The 23,452-nt window shown below is 39.0% G+C and overlaps 1 protein-coding gene across 11 annotated transcripts in view; it reads right to left on the reverse strand.

Moving 5' to 3' along the window:
• RBFOX1 (RNA binding fox-1 homolog 1) overlaps nucleotides 1-23,452 on the reverse strand; it is a 1,842,789-nt gene that overhangs the window by 121,397 nt on the left and 1,697,940 nt on the right. For 8 of the 11 annotated variants that reach the window (XM_087912641.1, XM_087912650.1, XM_087912648.1 and 5 more), the window contains 3 exons: nucleotides 16,867-16,959; nucleotides 14,616-14,676; nucleotides 6,383-6,436 (listed from right to left, as the gene is read on the reverse strand). In XM_087912641.1, the coding sequence (XP_087768767.1) occupies nucleotides 6,383-6,436; nucleotides 14,616-14,676; nucleotides 16,867-16,959 (208 nt within the window). The remainder of the gene's footprint in view (nucleotides 1-6,382; nucleotides 6,437-14,615; nucleotides 14,677-16,866; nucleotides 16,960-23,452) is intronic. The other 3 variants (XM_087912645.1, XM_087912649.1, XM_087912644.1) reach the window with 1 other exon arrangement.

Consider the following 23,452-nt stretch of genomic DNA (forward strand, 5'->3'; position numbering starts at 1 on the left):
GCATGGAGAAAATGAAGAGAACCCCCTTCGCTTTTTCTCTCCCTTTGGGGGCGCGTGCGTGCCCCTCTCCTATAGCTGTGCTGCCGCCGCTGCCCCCCACACTGCTGCCGCCGCCACCACTGCTGTTGTGCCCCGAAAGGGAGGCCGGGATGTCCTGGGGCTGCTTCCCATAGCCGCACCATGCCCGCCAGCCACCGCCACCCATGTGCTTTGAAAGGGATGTTCTGGGGCTGCTGCTTTCTTCATTGTCCTGCCGCTTGCTGCTCTGGAGTTTGCCCGATAAGTTCTTCCCAGAAAAGGTGTGTGTGTGTGTGAGATAGAGACAAGGAAGAAAAGGAAGGGAAGGAGGAAGGGAGGAAGGGCAAGAAGGAAAGAGCAAGAAAGGAAGAAAGAGCAAGAAAGAAAGAGGAAGGGAGAGAAAGAAATAAAGAGGAAAAAAGAAAGAGCAAGAAAGAAAATAGGAAGAAAAAAAGAAAGAGCAAGAAAGAGGAAGGGACAGAAAGAAAGACAGAGAGAAAGAGAGAAAGAAAGAGGAAGGGAGAGAAAGAAATAGAGAAAGGAAGGAAGGAAGGAAGGAAGGAAGGAAGGAAGGAAGGAAGGAAGGAAGGAAGGAAGGAAGGAAGGAAGGAAGAGGAAAGGGAGAAAAAAGAGAGAGAAAGAAAAAAAGAAGGAAAGTGGGGGGGGGAGAGAAAACTCTGCTATTATTTGTAATTGTTGCATTATTTATCATATATTAATATTTTGCACTGTCCTTACACCTAGGGTGATTTTACTGCCTTTCTTTTGCCCAGGTATTTTTCAGGGTTTACATGTCAATAGTCCAGAGCATAAATACAGGTGCGTTTAACCGAGTTGAAAGGAACTATGGAGGTCTTCTAGTCCAACCCCCTGCTCAGGCAGGAAAACTCTGAGGATGAATAGAGGCCCTGGGAAAGGTGTCAGAATAACAGAATAACACTTAGAAGGGACCTTGGGGGGAACTCTATACCATTTCAGAGAAATGGCTGTCCAGTCTTTTGTTAAAAACTTCCAGTGTTGGAGCACCCAGAACTTCTGGTGGCAAGCAATTCCACTGGTTAATTGTTCTCACTCTCAGGAAGTTTCTCCTTACTTTTAGGCTGCTCTCTCCTTGATTACTTTCCATCTTTCTGGTACTTTGGAAAATACATTGCCCCCACTCTTTCTGGCAGCCCCCTAAAAGCCCTCTTGGGTAAAGCATGTGAGCCATTTCCTCCTTTCAGTGGTCCATGAAAGTACATCTATAGTACGTAGATAATAAAGTCAAAAAAAGGTGTACAAAATTTTTACAGAACTATATATACATTGAGGCTGGGTGTGACAAGAGATGGCTGGGAAGGGAGGGACCAGGCGAGGCACCCCCTTGACGTGAGTGACAATGAGTTGGCCACACTCACCCAGTCACATGACCACCAAGCCATGCAGCCAGTCATGTGACCACCAAGCCATGCCCACCAAGTCACATGCCCACCCCAGTCACATGACCAAGCCATGCCCATCCAGTCATGTGACCCTAAGCCATACCCATCAAATAAGCCATGCCCACAGAATTTTTGAATCCCACCACTTGGATGGCTTTCAAAAAGTAATGGAGAGATTCTTGGAAAACAAGTCTAAAGAGTGCAGGTATTTTGATGATATGAAGTTATTTCCAAGTTATAGTAAATGCCATTGGTAAGGAAATAGTTGTGGAGAGATCAAGTTTCTGTCTTCTCCTTTCAAGCTTGATCACCATGAGAAACAAACACTAAGCTAAGATGATCTTGACAGTGGTGGGATTCAAACTTTTTCTACTGGTTCTGTGGGCGTGGTTTGGTCGGCATGGCTTGGCTTGGTGGGCAGGGCAGGGGAAGGATACTGCAAAATCTCCATTCCCTCCCCACCCCACTAACATGCTTTCCAGCTCTGTTCTTCTGTGCAGGGCAACCAAAGAAGACCCAGCTGATCATCTGGGACTTAATGGGAGGCAGAGAATAGATGGGGCAGGGCCAGTCAGAGGTGGGATTTGCCGGTTCTCCAAACTACTCAAAATTTCTGATACCGGTTCTCCAGAACTGGTCAGAACCTTCTGAATACCACCTCTGGAGCTTGGTCTGATTCAATGGAGGCCTTCTTACACTCTTATTTAAAAGGTATTGCTTAAATTAATGGAGGAACATGGCGGTCAAGAGCTATTACTCATGAAGCTTCTGTATTATTTGTAAGTTAAGGCCAATGACTTCAAATAACACTAACCATGAAGATACATGTATTTCTTTCAGTTGCATGTGAATACCCAAGGGACATCTGGTTCATCATGCAAAAAACAAAAGGGGCACCATGGCCTGATCTAAGAAGCTTTCTTTGGGAATCTCATGGAAGGAAGCCATTGGGAGTCTCATGGAATGACGTGGAAGAAACCATTTTCCCCAGATCTCAAGACTTAGGGTAAACACACCCACTTTCCAAGACTATATATCACCACCTAAACCCTGAGATACAAATCCTAAGCATCTTCAAAATATACTTGAGTGACAGGGATGATTCAATTATGGGAAATGATCCAATGAACTATATTTAATTTGATTTAAATCAGTGTGTGGGTTATATCTTGGCCTGGCCTCTTTTCTTTGTCTTGGTTTCACCCTTTTTTTTAAAAAAAGGAGAGTGTAGGAAGTCCTCAGCCTCATGGAACTCATAGAATAACAGAGAGACCTGGAGGTCTCTTCTTAAAAGCCTCCAGTGATGGAAGCACCCACAATTTCTGAAGGCAAGCCGTTCTACTAGTTGATTGTTCTAACTTGTCAGGAAATCTCTCCTTAGTTTCCAGGTTGCTTCTCTCTTTGGTTAGTTTCCATCCATTGTTTTTCATCTTGCCTTCTGGTGCTTTGGAAAATAGTTTGACACCCCACCTTCTTTGTGGCAGCCTCTCAATTATTGGAACACTGCTAACCTGTCTCCCTTAGTCCTTCTTTTTACTAGACAAAAGTTTATATGACCCTGGATTATGGCAACATTTGGAAGGTGCCTAATGTAACCTGGCCCCTGGCTTTGAATATTGGCAGGAATCATACAGTTACACTTGAGTGGAAAAACTGGATTTTACACCTATTTACATAACCAGGGATGCACTAAGAGATGTGGTGCAGAGCATAATATTCTTCAAATGACCTCAGATATACTTGCCACAAGCTTTGAAAACCTTGGAAATTGACAGTGCTTTGAAGCATGAATGACTTTGAAGCATGAATCCAAAATAAAGAGCAGACTTAGCTCTGAATAGGTATATGCAATGGCTAACTACGAGACATTAGAACAGGTTCACCAGCTAACCCTATCTTCTAAGAGTAAGATATGATAATTCATGCCCCATATTAATACCAGTCTAATGGTGATAAAGATTCTCGTTAGGAAGGCCAAATCCTTCACCCCAGGGCTGGCAATAAAATAGCTCTGGGGGAACTCCATAAGGCTGCATGCCAAAAATCAATAACATGCCATTTTATAATTAAGAGACAAAATAAATGCTAAAGGAAAGTCCAGTAAATTAAGAAAAGTAACATCCAGACAGATGGAAAGTATTGATTGCAATGTACAAAATATGTGAAGTCCCTCTAGCCTACTCTTTGAAGGCAATTAGAATTTGGACAGTTAATTCTATATAAGCTGGAAGAAAAAAAAATCCATGATTATACCATGAACGTATTATGATATTTGTCATTAACGGCAAGTAATTTGTTATCAAGCAACCAGTGTCTCTGATTAATCAATTAGGGAAGGTTCTGGCTGGGTTGCTTTTATATTAAAGCTGATTACAGCAACAATCACATTCCCATAACAAAGTCAGGGGTAAAATGATAAATTGTTCGATGTTTCCTTTAATCCAAAATGGAAGAAACACAAATTCATGAACAGTGTGTGTGTGTGTGTGAGAGAGAGAGACAGTGAGAGGGAGAGAGAGAGAGAGAGAGAGAGAGAGAGAGAGAGAGAGAATGAATGATGTTGGAATGATGTTGGCATGGAAATGTTGTGACTTATGTAGGTGCATGAGATGTCGGGACACACATCACAGAATAACAGAATTGGAAGTGATGTTGGAGGTCTACTAGTCCAAACCCTATACCATTCCAGACAAATGATTGTCTAATCTCTTCTTAAAAACCTCCAATGTTGGAGCACCCATAACAAGCCATTCCACTGATTAATTGTTCTAAATATCAGGACATTTCTCCTCAGTTCTAGGTTGCTTCTCTCCTTGATTATTTTCCACTCCACTCCACTCCACCCCACCCCACCCCACCCCACCCCATCCCATCCCCTATTTTCTATTCTATTCTATTCTATTCTATTCTATTCTATTCTATTCTATTCTATTCTATTCTATTCCATTCCATTCCATTCTATTATTTTATCTATTCTATTCTAATTATTTCATATTCTATTCTTATTCCATTTTCTATCCTACCTATTCCATTATTATTCCAACCCAACCCAACCCAACCCAACACAACACAACACAACAAAATGGATGGATGGATGGATGAAGATAACATGCAATATGTTGTCAATATTTTCCATTTCCATTTTAATAAGGGTTGAATAAATGTATTCAACAAAAAATATTGAATAAATAATAAATAAAAGTGTTGAAAAATTAATTAAATATTTGCGTGGCTTCTTAACTCCTCACTGAGAAAGAATTTTCTGGCACTGGTAGATATTTTGTATTTCTAATTATTATATTCCTAAGTATTTGTGGAACAATGGGGATAAACCAAGCCCAGCCTTCAGAATGCATTAGCATCAGAGGGCATTGCTAGGGGCAGGAAGTCACTATAAAAAAATTCATTTATCTAGTTTTCATCCTATTTACTGCCTGAGATAACATCACCCAGCTGCTTGGCCTCATCAGTGAAAACTTATAAAAATATTTCAGACAATGCCTAAAGTGGGGATTTCATTTCAGCTGCTTAACAACCTCTGTATGCTACACTTCATTGGCTATGGTTAAGATTGGGGTAGCAAATTGTAGAGACTAAATCCTTCCTATAGATATCTATGTCATATGTGCAAATGTGGATGTTCATACTGTGGTCACACTTGGCTTGACTGCATATAAAACTAAAAATCTGTATCAGCTTTAAAGTTGAAAAATCTTTTAGAGCAGATACAAGTGCATATATTTTCCTAACTCATCTAGTACAGTAGCTTTGCAAACCTAGAAATAAATCTATTTAAGAAGATGCCAACAGCACAACCCCACATCAGTTTGAAAGCATATTGCCAAAGCCCTCTAACTGGGATTCCATGCTATTGTGCATACTCAGAAAACACATAACCCTTTTATACAGAATATGCACATTGCCCATATGTATTCTGAAGAACCTGTTAATAAAAGTCCAAATAGTACAACATACCCATAATATTAATGATAGCATTAAGAAAACCGTGCAACCCCTATATTTGAGCAAGGTCTCTATGCAAAGAGTAGTACATTTAAGAAGAGAAAGTGGGAGGGAGGGAGGAAGAGGGAGAGAGAGGGTGGAGAGAGAGAGAGAGAGAGAGAGAGCAAGAGAGAGAGAGAAAAAGAGACAGAAAGAAAGAGAGAGAGAGAAAGAAAGAGAGAGAGTCAGACATTAAATTGGCAACTGTCAAGTACCGGGGAAATCCGAAGATTCAGGCAGTATAAATGAGTATAAAGAGTTATTGCAAATTTAAACTCTGTGTAAGAATCTGACCAACTGGCCATTAAGGAAAATGACCGGGAGATAAGGGAGGCATTCAAGATGAGCTGGATTCAGATCCCTTGTGGTGCGCGTGGATTCATGACTTATGCTGCATTTGACCCCTCCTCGGGTTCAGCCTGGTCATCTCCTACAACAACCAGGAGATTGTAATCCCGTTTTAAAGTGATGTCTTCTTCAGAGAAATTATTAATTATTATTATTATTAATTATTTTCTATCAGGCTGAAAAGTTTCTGAGTTTGGTTCCTTGGCACAATTGTGATACAGAAGGTCCTTGGAAGAAAAGCCTTTGAAGGATCTCATAGAGATCTGATGATTTGTGTAAAACAGTAGCAAACTTTGGGTACTATAGGAAATAATAAGGTTATACCAATGCCTTTTTGGATGGCAAACCTTTCTCTCTAATAATACATAATTTGGCATGTTGCCATTAAACCAATGGTTTGAACAAAAGAGAATTAAAAGTTAGTGGATTCTAGGAAATTGTATTTGCTGTCGCTTAATACATATAACTGAATTCTGTCTGAAAGAGAGGCTTCTGTCACATTCATCAAAGAAACAGGCCAACAGCAACCAATGAAATCATTTGGATAATCCTGTTATCTGCCATCACTAAGATTTTGTAGCACGTCTGCTTACCTGCATAGAATTCTGGACTATAGACTGCGCCAACAACTGGATTTAATTTCCAACCTGTAGTAAAGACAGGAAACCAAAGCTGGTGAATTTGAAGTTATGGCATGGTGTTCAAATTAATGCTGGTTATGACTGTACAATTTTTATATTATATCTTTTAAAGTTAAAGGATTGTATCGTGTCCTTTGAAGTGTATCTTTTCCAGAATACCTTTTAAAGCCACCACTCCACACACACACAGACACACACACACACACACACACACACACACACACACACACACTTTTATTGGAAGTGGCCATTAAATGAAGGGGGAATATATGCATCTTTTATTACAAAACCCTTTCTATCAATTGACTTTTTCTTCAATACCGGGATATAATTTCAGCCCATTTCATGAAAAGGAGATTCTATTTATCCACTTAATGCAAGTGTGTATAATTGCAAAAAAAGAAGAAATAACTTTCTTTTCATTTGATGAACAGAGACAATCTTCTTCCTGGTTTTAAATTGGATGGGCTTAAAAGGACTTTACTTTCACAACACACTAAATCCTAAACCTGGATTAAGAAAACTCCAGTGGTGTACTTATATAACACGCTTGCCCTAATAAATCATTTCACGGCTTAGCATAATGGCTTGGTTTCCCCAACAATATGTGAGCTCCTATATAAATGAACCATGCCTAGCTCTAATTTCTGGAACATCTTCCCCCAATAAAATAAGTTCACTTATTTTCTTTTGGTAAGTTTCAGATGAAAGGTCAGGAAGTTTTTAATGGCAGATAAAAGCAGAATTCATCTTTACAAGGTCTGTCTACCTGTTGCAGTCATTTATTTGACTACTTTTGCAGTCATTTAGGACACAGTAATAATTTTATTTTGTTGTACAAATAAATTAAAAGAAAATAAGATAGGTTGGAGCAGATAAGTACTTGGATGAATGACTGACAGAACCAGAAACTAGACTGGCAGTGTGCGTGTGAGAGGGAGTGGGGAGAAAGAGAGAAAGGGAGAGGGAAAGGGAGAGACAGAAGGTGAAAGAAAAGAACTGAGGAAGGGAGTGAGGGAGAGAGAGAGGAGGTGTAAGAGAGTTGGAGAGAAAGAGGGAGACAGGGAGGGAGAGAGAAAGAAAGGGAAGGAAAAGAGGAGGGGGAGAGAGGGGGCAAGAGAAAGAGTAAGGTAATAGTAAACCACTTCCATTTTGTTGCCAAAAAAAAATACATCTATTAGCCATCTGCAATTGACATTTCTTTTAATAAATAAAGAAATAGAATGTTTCATTTTGTTTTAAGAAATGATGAAGATGTGGTCATATTGAAACAGAGAAGTCAACCTTTCAATGGTAAGGGCCAGAATTAATATCAGCGTAGACCATAATAACTAATTATGCACAGTACATACCATGTAAGTTAGTAAGACCAGCACCTTCATTTTTATTCCATTTGATGATGGAGGCCATTGTTTGTAAACTAAGTTAAGCGTATTCTGCAGCTGGACTTATTATAGAGTCATATAACGATTTTTGTGTGTGTTTCCTGACATAAAAACTGTTTCTGAGTTTTACAAAAGTGGTCAAGAAAGACCCATGAGAAACACAAAAAGCAGACTAGGGGAGTCCTGGTTGTCTACCCATTTTCTAAAGCATGTGTACAATTTGCTGTCTCCATTTTACTTACGCCGTTCTATTTTTGCCAATTGTGCAATAACCGCACCACAAATTTTTGTAACCCCCATGAGAAAGCATATTGCAGCCTAAGATGAAGAGGAGGAAAAAGAAAAAAAAAAGAAGGAATGCAAGATTTATTTTCTTCCCCCCAAATCTTTCAGGCTGATCTAAGCCAAGTACTTAACCAACAAAAGCCTTTAATTACTTGAAGTGTAATTTTCTAGAATACTTTTTTTATTCTTGTTTCTGCACAGATAAGCCATTTTGGCTGGTTTTTTTTCCCACATCTGTCAAACTTCTCTGTCAAAGAGGTTGAAAGATAACCTCAGACATTTTAAGTTATACTAATGGTGCCTCAATTTTTCTTCGGGAAGAGAGCGGGAGATGGGGCTTGGGAAGATGCAGATCGATGATCTCAGCTGAAACCTGCTCTCATATTTCATCTCCTGCCCAATTTGATGGCTGCATCATCTAACTTGGGGAAAGCTCACTCTACAAAGACTTCATTTATCATGAAAATAACAGCAATTAAACTTTACTTTGTCTTGTCAATGAAGTATTTGCTGGCCCATAACTGTGTGGGTTAATCAAGTGTGATGAGAAGTTTGACATGTACGAGTGAGGAACTGCCAAGGAACCAAGTTTTCACCATTTGAGGAGGTAAATTCACCACTGTGGGTGTAGTTCTCCAAATTTGTCTTGCTGTCACAACACGTATCTCAGGTAGAAGCTTTTAGAACAGACAGGAAAGGGGGAAAACAACCTGTCTCTTATGCAGAGGGATAGACTTAGCGCCTGGATGAGGAAGAAATATAATTTGATATGTATGCTCAGTTAACTTTATTGTGGTTATTAACCAAACAGCTTTATTCTTTTTGTATGTATATATTCTCTTCTATATTGTATATGTATATACATTATGTGTATATATAGAATTTACATATACATAAATATAACCAGCCTTTTAGCATTTTTAATTTCATATTCTCTTTTAACCATTTTTATTTTTGTTGGTATGTTCTTTTCTTAACTCTCCTGGCATAGTCACAGATGAGGAAAATGCATTCAGTAACCAAGTTTATCAATGAATGTTTGAAACAAAGCAGGAATTGCAGTCGAGAGAGGAGAGAAATTCATTGAGCTTCTCTTTTGAATATGAACTTATCAAATTTTTGCATTTCCATACAGAAGGCAAAACAAAACTTCATTATCGTTTGAAATCTGCAATTCTCCAATTTCTCTATCACAGCTCATCATTATTTTTTTTTTAAAAGAAAGCATATTAGAAGGGGGAAAAAAAAGAAAAAAAAGTCTATTATCTTAGGAAAATTTGAGCTGTTGAAAAGCTAAACAGGATCAGAGACTACCCTACTGCTTAGAAATGAGACCACCAGAAATATACCAGATCTGTAGGCTAAATTTGCAGTAGGGGACAAAATCCTAAACGAAAGAAAACCACTACAATATAGTTGCCAAGCTCACTCAATGGACAACTTCAGAAAGTTATCAGTTTGACTCAGAAGACACTTGACACTTTTTTTTTTTTTTTTTGTATTTCTATCACACAGATTTGCAAACAATAAGACAGGTTTGGGTATTCCAATGCATGCAAATTATAGACAAAAGTCTTAATTAAGCTCTGAGTTAATAGATTCTCAAATCTGATGAATCATCAAAAACAAGAAGATGGGGAAAAGCAACATTAACAGCTTCCTAAGGATACCACCTAGGACAATGAGGGCGAATCTTTTTGGCACCGAGCGCCCAAACCAGAATGCACGTGTATGTGCATGCATGTGTGTGTGTGTTCTGGGACATTGGGAGAACCAGCTGGGCGGTGCGTGCATGCCTGTTATTTTGGCCATTTTTGGTTGTTTTTCGGGTTGTTTTCAGGCTGTTTTTGGGCCCTTTTCAGGCTGTTTTTCGGGCCCTTTTCAAGTTGTTTTTGGGCCCTTTTCAGGCTGTTTTGGGGCCCTTTTCAGGCCGTTCTTGGGGCCCCTTTCAGGCCATTCTTGGGGCCCTTTTCAGGCCGTTCTTAGGGCCCTTTTCAGTCCATTCTTGGGGCCCTTTTCAGTCCATTCTTGGGGCCCTTTTCAGGTCATTTTTGGGCCCTTTTCAGGCTGTTTTGGGGCCCTTTTCAGGCCGTTCTTGGGGCCCTTTTCAGGCCGTTCTTGGGGCCCTTTTCAGGCCATTCTTAGGGCCCTTTTCAGGCCATTCTTGGGGCCCTTTTCAGGTCATTTTTGGGCCCTTTTCAAGTTGTTTTGGGGCCCTTTTCAGGCTGTTTTGGGGCCCTTTTCAGGCCCAAAAGTGGCCTGAACCTGTTTTTTAGCTGTTTTTCAGGCTGTTTTCTGGCACCCCAGAAACCAGAAGAGCAGCTGGCATTGGGGCATGTGCCCACCAAGAGAAATCTGAGTGCCACTTCTGGCACGTGTGCCATAGTTCGCCATCACAGACCTAGGAGCTCGTCAACATTGAGTTAAAAATCTAAAAAAGACGGTTTAGGTATTTTCCCTCCTAATAAGCAGAGGTTGTGGTTATGATTTACAGTAAAAGCTTCACAGGTAGTTTTAGCTGCAAGCATTGAAAGGAAGAATGAGTAGTAGAGAGATTGCTTTTCAGCTCTCCTCTACGAATGATTTTAGTTGTTGCTATCTTGGACAGATGAAGACAAGATATGGCTCTCATTTCAAAAGGATAGGGAGCTGGAGGAGAAGGAGAAGAGGATAAACATCTAGCAGCTGAAAAAAGCTCAAGTTCTTGTCTGCCGAAACAGGCTGGTTATTAGGAGCCTGTCTTCCTTGGCACTCTTTTGGTCTTTTTCTTCCTTTGCTGATTCATCCTCGGCTGTAGTTCAAGCAACCGTTTCTTCAAACCAACCAACACAGATATCAAGTTGCCACTGCAAACAAACTGCAAAGAACCTTCTTCAACCACATTCAAACTTTTTCAGGAGAGAAAAGGAAAGAGATTCTTACATGCACAATTCAAGAGGCACCACCTGGAAGGAATCTTCTTTTCTTTGTTACTACTATTATTAGTATTAGCTATTTATAGTATTTTTGTGTTTATTAGTTAAAAAAACCATGAATGTATTAGTAATAGAAGAGTGGTTATAATCCAACATGAAAATAAATGGAGCATATTGAGAATTATTTAGTATTTAGGATGTGATAAGGTATGAATATGTGACTAGTACTAGCCAATAATGATTTTTAGGACTCACCAAATTCCATAACAAATGTAAAAAAAACTATGTGTTATTATTGTTTCTGTATTTTTGAAATTGTACGTTTTTAAATTTGTAAATAAAATTGTTTTTAAAACTAAAAAAAAAGAGTTCTGATCAAAGAATGTGGGTGGATATATTCAAATATAGACACCAAACTAATGTAACTTAGGGATAATGCACTGTCGAACAAATAAAATAAGATGCATTGACCTGTGAGCTTCTTGTTTTTGTTGTCGATGGTGATGACAACCACAACTCTTATCTCACTGCAGGAAGTCCTCAATTTACAAATGTTCATTTAGTTTAGTTTAATTTAGTTTAGTTTAGTTTATTGTCATTGCACCTTGTACAACGAAATTAAATGCCAGTGTATGTTATAAGTATTAAAAAAACACACAAACACATATCTTTCACATTCCGTACAACTGAATTGAAAACCCAATATTGCATTAATATTGCACTATACAGTAGAATTCAATCTAGTTACTGCCCTGGGATAGAAGCTGTTTTTCAGCTTATTTGTCCTTGTTTTTATTATTATCCTGTACTGTCTGCCAGATGGTAATAGTTCAAAAAAGAGGGGTTCCCAGGATGAGATGGATCTTTGAGAATGTTTTGAAAAAATGTGTCATGGCCTGTCAGAGTCTGAATCTGAGGAGGAAGATGAACAGCTGATAGGAAGTGGGAGTGTGGCTCCATTGGCTGTAGAGGAGGCTGGGGAAGGGCAAAGTCTGTCTGGGCAGAGAAGGAGAGAGGTAGAACAAGGAAGAGGGAGTTCAGAGGAAGACCCAGGCCCACCCCTTCTTCATCATCTAGGGCACGCAGGGAGGAACAGAGAAGGGAACAACGTTGTGTGGCTTATGGGGGAGGAAAGGGCCCTGATTCCCTTCATTAGGCACATCTGGGAAGGGAGTTTAAAAGAGATGCATGCTGAGTGTGGCAGCTGTTGGGAGCAAACGTGAGTTTATCTTGTGTTGACTTTGGTTATCTGTGTTCCTGGCATCTTCCCAACTGTGTTGAATTACTGCTATTCCTTCATGTCTGGAATTCTTGTTCCTGCCTTGCCAGACTAATTGCCTCATTTTACCTTGATTGGACTTATAGTTCCAGTTTTTGTTGACCAAGTTTTGGACTTGATTCTCTGCAGTCAAAGGCTGTTCCCTGGGAGAGTTTTTCTCCAGCTCAGAAGGTAACCAGGACATTGGGGGCAAAGTTGGTGCTAATAAAGGGAATCCTACTGATTAACTGACTGTGTTTCATTTGTGCCGCGCCCCAGGTCATCACAAAATGTCTCACTTAATGACATAAATTTTGGGTTCAGTTGTGGTCATAAGTTCAAAGACTACCTGTAGTGCCATTTGGGGAAAAAGTTTGGGAATAAAGAAATGGTCTTCATTTGAATTTGCAATAATTAATAAGAGCTGTGGTGGCACAGTGCTTAGAATGCAGTATTGCAGGCTAATTCTGCATACTGATAGCAGTTCAATTCTCACCAGCTCAAGGTTGACTCAGCCTTCCATCCTTCCGAGGTCAGTAAAATGAGGATCCAGATTGTTGGGGGCAAGAGGCTGACTCTGTAAACCACTTAGAGAGGGTTGTAAAGTGCTATGAAGCAGTATATAAGTCTAAATGCTATTGTTATTAATTATATTTAAATCACGGTGGTCGAGGGAGAGACAGATATTCTCCAGGAAAAAAGCATTAAAATATTACAAAGCAGATTTTCTCCTTGATGTACTGTAACTGGCTTAATCACGGTATGGCAAACCTAGCTCATATTTTTGTTTTTAATTTTGCCATGATGGGTAGAGATATCCATGACAGGATCATTAAAAAATAAAACTGTCCACTTATCTTTGCCCCACTGTCAATGATGGAAGGAAAATATTTCACGAATGAACTGCATAATCTGCGGAGGAAGAAAGTAAATATTTTGCATTCGATTCTTTCCTGATCAAGCGGTGTAAAATGTCCCCTCTCTCTCTTTTTTGAAGAGAAGTCGGGGAAATCAGATACCTCTTTAGAAAGCTACAGGATATTGGAAACAGGCCAAATGGAAGGCTGCAATATGCTCAGTTTCAGGCTCTCAAAAGAATCATTCAAAAGCTGAAATTGACATCCCAGGGGGGGGGGGGAAAGGAAAATATAGAGACAGAAAAGTTTCTGCTACTGTGACAAAGAACAACAAAGGATCCAGTCTGCAAAACTGTTAATAATTCTTTAACTGACAATAACAAGGGCAAGAATTAGAGTATTTATCGAGGTGTCAGAAGAGAAGGCTCAGCTTCCCACTTCATCACGGCACTATCACTGATGCTTAGTTTAGCCACTTCAATGTGGGTATGTGGGTAAAACACAGGAGAAAGGAGTACTGAGGAAGAATAAGAAAACACAAATTGTACAGTGATCAGTTCCAGGGGTGGGCTTCAAAATTTTTAGCAAAGGGTTCTCTGCAGGGGTGGGATTCCACCAGTTCGCACCTATTCGCTAGAAACAGTTGTTAACATTCTAAGCAGTTCGGAGAATTGGTTGTTAGAAGAAATTACTGGCCTAATCCTGTAAGGAAGGCAGGAAGGAAACATTCTGGTCTTGCTTACAGAAACTGCCTCTCCGTTAACCCTTATTACGTTCTTGGCAGGACTAGACTTCCTGACCCAGGAACCTCTCTGGAGTTCTTCTCCCCTCCTTTGCTGGTGCTTTGCTTGTGTGGAGGGACCATTCAAAGTTACAATGGCACTGAAAAAAGTGACCTATGACCATTTTTCACACTTATGGCTTCCAAAGCCGACATATACTATGATAGATAATGCTGAATAGGCTATAACATGAATGTAGTTAGTAAGATTTGGGATCCATTTTTATGGATGGTTGGAAGATGAAGCAAGAAATTTAATGGTACTGTAATAATGATATACTAGGATGTATAATGTCGAATAGGTTATAATATGAATGTAAACTCAGTAAGAAATGGATACAAATATTATTATGTGCACAAGATATATGTACACAGTCGACACACTGTATAACTGAAAGATGGTTTTATTTGTTGTTTTTGTTTATATATATATATATATATATATATATAATTTTTTTTAAAAAAAGAAAGAAAAGAAACCAAGCATCTGAATTTGATCATGGGGATGCTACAAATATCAGATGTGTGAAAAAGGGTCACAAGGCACTTTTTTTCAGTGGTGGAATAACTTTCAATGGTCACTAAATGAAGTGTTGTAATTCGAGGATTTCTTGCATTTAGCTGACCTGGATTAGGTAATGTACCTTAGGCAGATCAGGGGATGGAAGCTGAGAAAGAACCCAACTGATATTTTTAGTTCTTACCGTTTGTGTAAGGGTTAACTGTCTTCTTATTCGTCATAACCCGTGCTGTTGCGTTATTTACCTAAGCACATAGAAAACAAGAAATCAGTACCACTTCTTCAAGATTAAAAAGTTCCATGATAGTAATGAATGCATGCTTTATTTTTGGCATTAGTCGTGTTTAAAAATGCAATTTAATTTATTTCCCCCAAATTAAAAAAAAAGAGAAAATAATAATAATAAAACTAATAAAAGGCAGGAGGCGCATAACAAAATCATACTATTTATAATTACATTTACTCTCATCATCGTTTTATAAAACTTACAAATCATTTCAATAAAGTAACACCATTTCCTTTAAAGTTTAATAAAGAGACATTAAAAGCAAATTAAAAGGCTTTGCATAATTGAAGATTTAAGAGCATGCTTTTTTATTCCATGGTAACACTGAAACGATAAAATATTTAAAAACAGAACATTAAAAAAAAATGTATGAAAGAGCATGCAGTGGAGTAGAAAGGGGAAAGAGACAAGTATGCAGGGGGGAAAATAAGTAACATAAAAAAAGGACAAATCTTAGCAGGGTGCAACATAACCCTTTCAAAATGTACCATTGGAAAAGCAACATGTAGCATTCAACACTGGGGAACATGAGCCTCGTTTATTCATTGCAAGGAAACTAACAAAACCATTCAAGCTTTCAAAAAATCACAGCTAACGAAAGGATAAAAAAGAGGGTGCATTATTTAACACAATATGGAATTAACGATCTGAGTAAGATGTGCACAAAATTCATATCCTTAAGTTCAATCAGTGTCTCCAAGGCTTGTTTAAAACGGACACTCAAATTGACAGGCGTACCGAAATATAGAGATATAGAATAAGAAGAATAAAAAAAATAGAGCATCAAGAAAACTTAAGACAACAAGTCAAAAAAATTCATGTGGTAGATATCAGCGCTTTAGAAAAGATACGTGAAACGGTAGATGGACTTCTCCACTTACCAGTCAGCACCATCGCCAAGCATGGCCCATGTATACAGTTACCATGGTTACTGAGATGGTGAGGGCCCTAAGAGCTACCGCCGAAAAGGGAGAATGGAAAGGCAAAATATGCAACATCTTACTCAAAAACGACAGCAATTTTCAATTGGTTTTTCTTTTTTTTTCTTTCTTTCTTTCTCTTTAAGATTCTAACAAATACAACTCAGGCAGTGTTGAGGTGGATCCAGTGGTTTAAAAATATATATATAGATAGATATAGATATATCTATCTATCTATATATTTATCTCTTTCTACGCAACAAGATGATCACTTTTGGGAGTGAAAATTAGAAGGAACTTTAAACCTTCAGAGAACTTGGCTGGGCATTTGTTCAAAATGGAAACAAAGGTCCATGGTTGGTTGGTTGGTTGGTTGGTTGAATCTAAATGAACAGCTTATTCAAATGGGAATTTTTCTGGGGTAGCCAAAAGATAATTTGGAAAGCCACTGTAAATCCTGCATCAAACCTGCAATGAAAAGAAAAGGAGGAAAAAACAAAAGAAATAGAATTCCCAAATAAAGGTTCCCAAAAAAAGAAAAAAAGAAAAGTTACACACACGCACACAAATAAAATAATGCCTTATTGTTTTGCTTCAACATTTAATTTTGAAAGTTTTTCCAATTTTTTTTTTCTCTTAAATCTATTGCACCCATCAACTTACAAAACCGTTCAGATCATAGCACGGCATTAAAGCTCGTCACACGCCTGGCATACAATTTTTTTTAGCTGTAATTACAATGGTTTAAAAAAAAAACTGGAAAAAAATGTAAAAAAAACCATACAGAAAGGAAATCATAAAATAACCAAACCAAGATAGGCCAAGTGTGTATATATATATATATACATATATACATACATATATACATACATACATACATACATATATATATATATATATAAAATTGTACATTATACAATATTGTATTATATAATATATCATAATCGTACCTATATATAGCATATATATATATATATGTGTGTGTGTATGTGTGTGTGTGTGTATGTGTGTGTATGTATATGTATGTATATATGTATGTATGTGTATGTATGTGTATATATATATATATATATATATATATATATATATATATATATTATATATATATATCTCAATGGGAAGGAAAAGGGAAACACAGAAGAGACATTAATGATGCATCTGAAACAACGAATGAGAGTGAGGCAAACATTTATAAAAAAGATGAAAAGGAAAATATTTTGAACATGCACCTCGATTTTACGGCCCTCTACCACGGTGCCGTGTAATTTCTCCCTCGCCCTTTCCGCATCAGCACTATTTTCGAAAGTAACGAAACCAAATCCCTGCATGCAGGTGGGAAAAGGGAAAATAACATGCATATCATTATTTCAGACAACCACTTCTTTGCTCATGTTTCTTTCTTTTTTTTCTTTCTTTCTTTCTTTTTTCTTTCTTTCTTTCTTTCTCTCTGCCTCCCTTTCTTTCTCTCCTCTCTTACTCCCTCTTTAATTTAAATTGGCTCTTGTTCTGTCTTCATTTCTGTAAACATGCAAATTAGAAAGAAATTATAATCATACCCAAGATGTGCAATTAAGTAAAGCAACCAATGTCAACAACTTTTTATCTTTCTTTTCACGAGTTAGTTTATCGTCTCCTGAAGAATATCAAAGAATGAACACCAAATACCTTTCTTTTTTTTTCTCTAAATTTTCACTACAGGGGAAAAGAAATCTAATAAAAAAAGAAAAACAAAACAAGTTCAAATCAATGGAACCATGTCATCACATTGAAAACAAAACTAAGAAGAAAATGATGAGAGGAAAAAAAAAAGGTGAATCACTTTTTAAGGGCATGCAGATCTGATCAACAGAATAATAAACTTTGTGCAAATTAAAATGTGGGTACCGATTTCAACACTCAATGCAAACCCAATTGAATATATTGGCTAGTTCGATGTGTCATTGTGGAGCAAAATAATAATAATAGAATAATAATTTCTCACATGCAACACTGGAGTTGTTTATAATTGGGATGTCATCTACTGTATTTACTTCTTTTGTTCTTAAAGAAAATAAAATGAGAGGAGGGGAAACAAGGAAGAAAAACAAACAAACAAAAAAGAACTGCCAACAAAACAGAACTGGGTTTGAAACTAAACATAACCTTTCTACATTTAATATAATTATGTAGTATGAATAAGTAGATAATACAGATCAGAAAGCAAATAACCATTCCTGAACAATATCTGCACTGCTTTTCATTCAATAATACTAGACATTTGTCACAAGGTTGATTGAAACACATTTCGTGTTCTATATGCAGTGAATTGTTGGAACCAATTTTGTTTGCCCATCTCCTGAAAAAAAAAAAAAGAGAGAGAGAGAGAGAGAGAGAGCGAGAAAGCTCACTGTCAATCAGGAAGAACACTGGGTATTATTTTATCCAGCCAAAGAACAAATTCGGAATTTTGAAAACGTTCTGACTAAATGGCTACCATGAGATGCTTGAACGTTTACAGATGGTTATTACAATAGACCAAAGTCTCAAAAGCAAATCGGTGAGGTTTTATTGTCCCTCTCCCCTGATAACCTAAAAAAGGTTGTATATTTATAATTACATGGTTTTCTTTCTGTTTTTGTTTTTGCTGCAGCTGTTCCGTATAGGTGGAAACCTCCCAAAAAAGATCACTGCATGGAAGCCACCAACCATTCACCAATTTACAACAATTTTTCGAAGAATGTAATGAGATCTCTCTGGAATATATTATTTTGATCCAACCCCCCCCCCGCCCCCCGAAACTGATAATTTGCAATGGGCTAGCTTCCCATTTAAGTTTTTAGATTTTTTTTAAAAAAAAGAGGCGGGGGAGACACCAAAGTTGACTCTGCCCAGTTTGTGGGTAGAGAAATTGGATAAATAATATCTCCTCATTGCTACAGGGTTAAGAAAATCTCTAATTGTCCAAGATCAAAGCCCTGCTGAGTGTATTACCTGTGTGAATGAGGAATCCTCAGAAAATAAACAAAGTTCAGAAAAATTCTACACTGCCTTCCTGAGCTACACATATTTTCTACCATTGCAAAGAAAAATTCCCTCCATAAACTTCTCGAAGTAGGATTTTATTTTCAGCAGCTGATTTTCTGATCCTTGAAGACTTGGTTACACAGTACAAGATGAGACACTCTGTTCTGTCCCAGCCTTTGCAAGTAATAATAAACTGTTTACTTGTGAGTAAAACAAACCCCCTTTTATAACAGGGCAGTAACAGTCTTTTATTCACGTGGATAAACAAAAAAAATCAAATGTAATTAGTCCCAATAAACCTGGGTTTGGCCAAGGAATCCGAATTTCTTGCTGTACACTAGAAACGAACAGTTTATTTCCCAGCCAGGGAGGGGCTGGCTATCATTTGTGTCTGCCTCTCCCTGAGAGCCGGCTTATAGCTTTCCTTTGCTCTCCTTTCCTCTCTACGCATAAGTGCATCTGGGATGGGCCCCTTCTGTTCCTCCCCTTCATTCAGCTCAAGCCCCAAAGACAGCTGCCTCTCCATCTGGGGGAGGATGGAAGGCCCCCTATCTGCCTCTGCCTCTGATGGGCCACAACATATGCACACATCTTCTTGGTTGCTAAATAAACATAAAAACATCCCATTCAGCCAATAACAATTTCTTGGAAAGGTTTCATCATTCCAAATGAGAACTGATTTTTTTTAAAAAAATGTAGAATTGATTTTGTTTTTCCTGCCCAAATAGATGAATATAGAGAAATGGAGTAAAGGCTCTTGCTGAATTGACTGTATTTCTGTGGTTAACTCGTAGCTTATGTCAGTTCTCCACTAAGGAGGAGATGTTAGCATTTCGTACTTGGTTCGTAACTTGGTTTATAAGATGTAAAGAAGTCCAAGGTTACCTTCATCAATTCACTGCATATCAGAACAATTAATTAATCATAACTAGAATTTGCTTACAGTATTATGCTTGGGGTGAACAGAAAACATTTGCAGGTTGCCCATAAAAGGCCATCTCTAAATGTATTGGCCAATGTATTCCCACCAAATTCTTACCACCCAAATCCAACACAAGTAATCATACATGGTGACAAACATTGATCTACCATGCTGTAGGCATTTCTCAAAGGAGCAGCAATTGTAAGATTTTTGTCTTGGTAACAACACCTATTAGATCCCTTATTTATTTCAAAGGAGGCAGCAGAACTGTGGCTGTCTTTCCACTGAAGTGAACGCTCATTTCTTGATTCTACCCAAATAGGTGACTATCACTAGAACAAGGGTGTCTCCTTGAGATTATTTCAGGAGAAGGATACATTCAAAGGAAGATCCTTCTCCAAGTGGAAATATTTTCATTCAATCCACCGAGAATGCTTTCCAACACAAATTGCTGCTCTAGCAAATAGATATACTTTATATATAGAAATACAGAGACACATACACAAACAAATTCATTTGCTAGAGCAGAATATTATCTATCTATCTATCATCTATCATCTATCATCTATCATCTATCATCTATCCATCATCTATCAATCTATCTATCTATCATCTATCTATCTATCTATCTATCTATCTATCTATCTATCTATCTATCATCTAATCTATCTATCTATCATCTATCTATCTATCTATCTATCTATCTATCTATCTATCTATCTATCTATCTATCTATCATCATCTATTCACCCACCCACGCTTACCAATCTCAGACTGAAGGAAACCTGAGTCAACCTTAAGTCTGTCAGGATTGCTGCTGGCAGCCGGCAGTCAGCAGAAGTAGTCTGCAGTACTGCATTCTAACCACTGTGCCACCTCGGCTCTTCAAGATGGGATTTAAACAGTTTCATCTCTTTCTCTCCAAGCTTATTAGCTTGGATGGAATAAACTATGTCAAAACCCTGAGGAAGGCTAAAAGTGAGACTCTAAGCTCTGATAATGCTTGAGAAGCTGTTCTTGTTTAAGATGGGATGAAATGAAAATTTCCAGAAGAGAAGACGAGGGGGGCGGGTGGCAGTTGTACTTATGATGAGAGGACAAAAGAGGGATAAAAGTCTCATAATAGCATGGAAGCAAAGCGAAGCAAAACAAAACAAATAAACAGACTTTGCCTACATGCTATCATGAAGAATGCGATCTATGATGAGAAACAGAGTTTCTCAAAGAATATGAACCACTGAGAGGTTTTCCTATGCAAGTTATATGTCAATACATTATTGCCATGTTTTTGTGATGGTTTCTGTTGATCATTAAATCACTAAAATGATGGAGAAGGACTCAAAATTTATAAATCAGTCTGGGCATATCTTTTTTAGTGGGATTTTTATTCTAGAAGAGAACCAGCTCACTTTGATAAGAAGGCCCTTTTGGTTGGGGCATTTTCCACTTTTGGACACAGATAAGGTATTCAGAAGTGATTTGACTATACTACTGTGCACCGGCAGGATGAATTGCATACATCTGCTTTTTGTCCTATTAGTTTTGGGAGTTGATGGTAAAAGAAAAACCATCCTGAAGATTCAGATGGGACACAAGGATCTAATGGGGGACAATTCAAGTGTTCAGTGCAACTCTGTCAATCTATGAAGGATGGGATTAGATTAGATTAACAGAGTTGGAAGGGACCTTGTAGATCATCTAGTCAAATTCCCCACCCAAGCAAAAGACCCTACACCAGGGATGTCAAACTCAAGGCCCAAGGCCCAGATCCAGCCCACAGGGTGCTTAGATCTAGCCCACAGGGCCACCCTGGAAACAGCGAAGGACCATCTCGTGGTGTCTCTGCCAGCAAAAACAGGCTCCTGAGCTTTGTTTTGGCTGTGACGGCCTCTTGCAACCCTCTACTAGTGAAAACGGAGCTCAGGAGTGCCCCACAGGACCTGTTTTTGCTGGCAGAGTGCTCGGGCCACCACAGGCACCCCCAACACAAATGATGTCAAGCTAGCCATGCCCACCCTGGCCACACCCACCCCGCCCACCCAAGGTCAAACACAACCTTGATCCATCCCTCAATGAAATCGAGTTTGACACCTCTGCCCTACACCATTTCTGGCAAATTCTATGGGATGGTGAGATAGGATTTTCCCTTCTTGATCGTCTGCTGAGTTCTTCCATTCTCCCCAGCCACACTGACTAGACGTGTGCCTGTGAGAACATGATCTTTCCCCATGACACTCCCTTGGAATGAACCGATGTTCTCCAGGGACCCTTGAATAAATTTGACTACATTTTAAGGCTTTGGGGGATATTAAAAAGATGAGTAGCAAGGAGATTTGCAAAGCTCTAATTATTCTCTTCTGAAAGTATTATTTTAATTTTTTTTTAAACTCCCCGGAATGTTTCCCACCTGATTTTACAGAGAACAAAGATTGTGCGTGGGGAGTGGGGAGGAACAGAGTAGGAATTTAATCTTTATTTGATCTCTGGCAGTTTTGCCTTAATTCCTAATTGTCATATCTGATTTGCTCCCAAGCTTAAGTTCAGTGGTGTTTTACTTCAGAGAAAGAGACCTTGACTTTTTCTGTGGAAATTCTCGGTCATCCAGGTCAGAGTTGTCTCAAAGATGATTTTTCAAAAAGGCAACAGGAGTGTTTAGCCGAGCATTGTGATCAATGCAATTCAGTGAAACTTGTGCCCATCCAGGGGTGCACTTCAAAAATTTTAGCAACGGGTTCTCTGCCTGGTTGCTGGGTGGGCGTGGCCATGGTGGACCATCCTGAACCTTGGCAGGGGGGAGTTTTTGCCCTCCCCGGGCTCCAGAGGCTCTCTGGAAGCCAGAAATGGGCCCATGTCCAACCTTCCCGAACTTCTGGGAGGTCCGTTTGTTACCCTTCCTGAGCTTCCACTCATGCCCTGCACTTAACTGCATCCAAAACGGGCTGTGTGGGGACCAGAGGTGGTCTTCAGCAGGTTCTGACCAGTTCTGGAGAACCGGTAGCAGAAATTTTGAGTAGTTTGTAGAACTGGCAAATACCACCTCTGACTGGAGATTTTACAGTAGCCTTCCCCTGCCACGCCCACCAAGCCACACCCACAGAACCGGTAGTAAAAAAAATGGAATCCCACCACTGGTGGGGACTCCTGGGAGGGGGTGGGTGGGATGGGCAGGGCTAGCCAGGAGTGGGATTTGGGGGTTCTCCGGAACTGCACAGAATCTTAGCTAGGGGCCTTCCCAAACCCCTGGGAACCCCCAGCGGCCCCACCCTTGTGCAGATCTATATATTATTGAAACAAACAAACCAGAAAACAAATTAAAAAAACCTTCTCAAACACATGGCATAACATAAGAGAACAAGCCCACCAGGATTGGATTCAGCAGTCCGTCTGCATCTGAAAGATTTTGAAGACAGCAAAGTCCACATTCTGGATAGAGAAGGCCATTGGTTTGAAAGAGGGGTAAAAAGAGAACATTTATGTTAACAATGAGCAGCCCCACTCTCAGCTGAGGGGGAGGGGTAAGATACCCCCAGTCTCCAGTCTAAAACACAGGGCTTTCACAAGTGCCAAGACGACTCCTCAACCAATTGCACTCTGATTCAGGTGACCCTGAGGACACAGACAAACCACCAAGTGGCTTCAAGAGCTCTCAGGGAGAGTGCTAATGACCAGATGACTGGGAAAAAAAAATAGGATCCTTCCAACACCCCCAACACCCTGCCAGAATTGATGAACCTTCTTAGTTGAGAAGCAAAATGTCTTCTCCTTCCTCAAGGGCAAACAACATCAACAGGCCAGTTGCTTTTTGAAGAAGCATCTTTGAGTGACAATCTTGGCTTTCTTGTTTTGTTTTGTTTTTCCTGTTTGGTACCTTTGAGTCTTGTTTTGAGTCC

Source organism: Pseudonaja textilis, chromosome 14 (assembly GCF_049901715.1).
Source record: "Pseudonaja textilis isolate UNSWEBS1 chromosome 14, rPseTex1.2, whole genome shotgun sequence".
NCBI classification, from domain to species: Eukaryota; Metazoa; Chordata; class Lepidosauria; order Squamata; family Elapidae; genus Pseudonaja; species Pseudonaja textilis.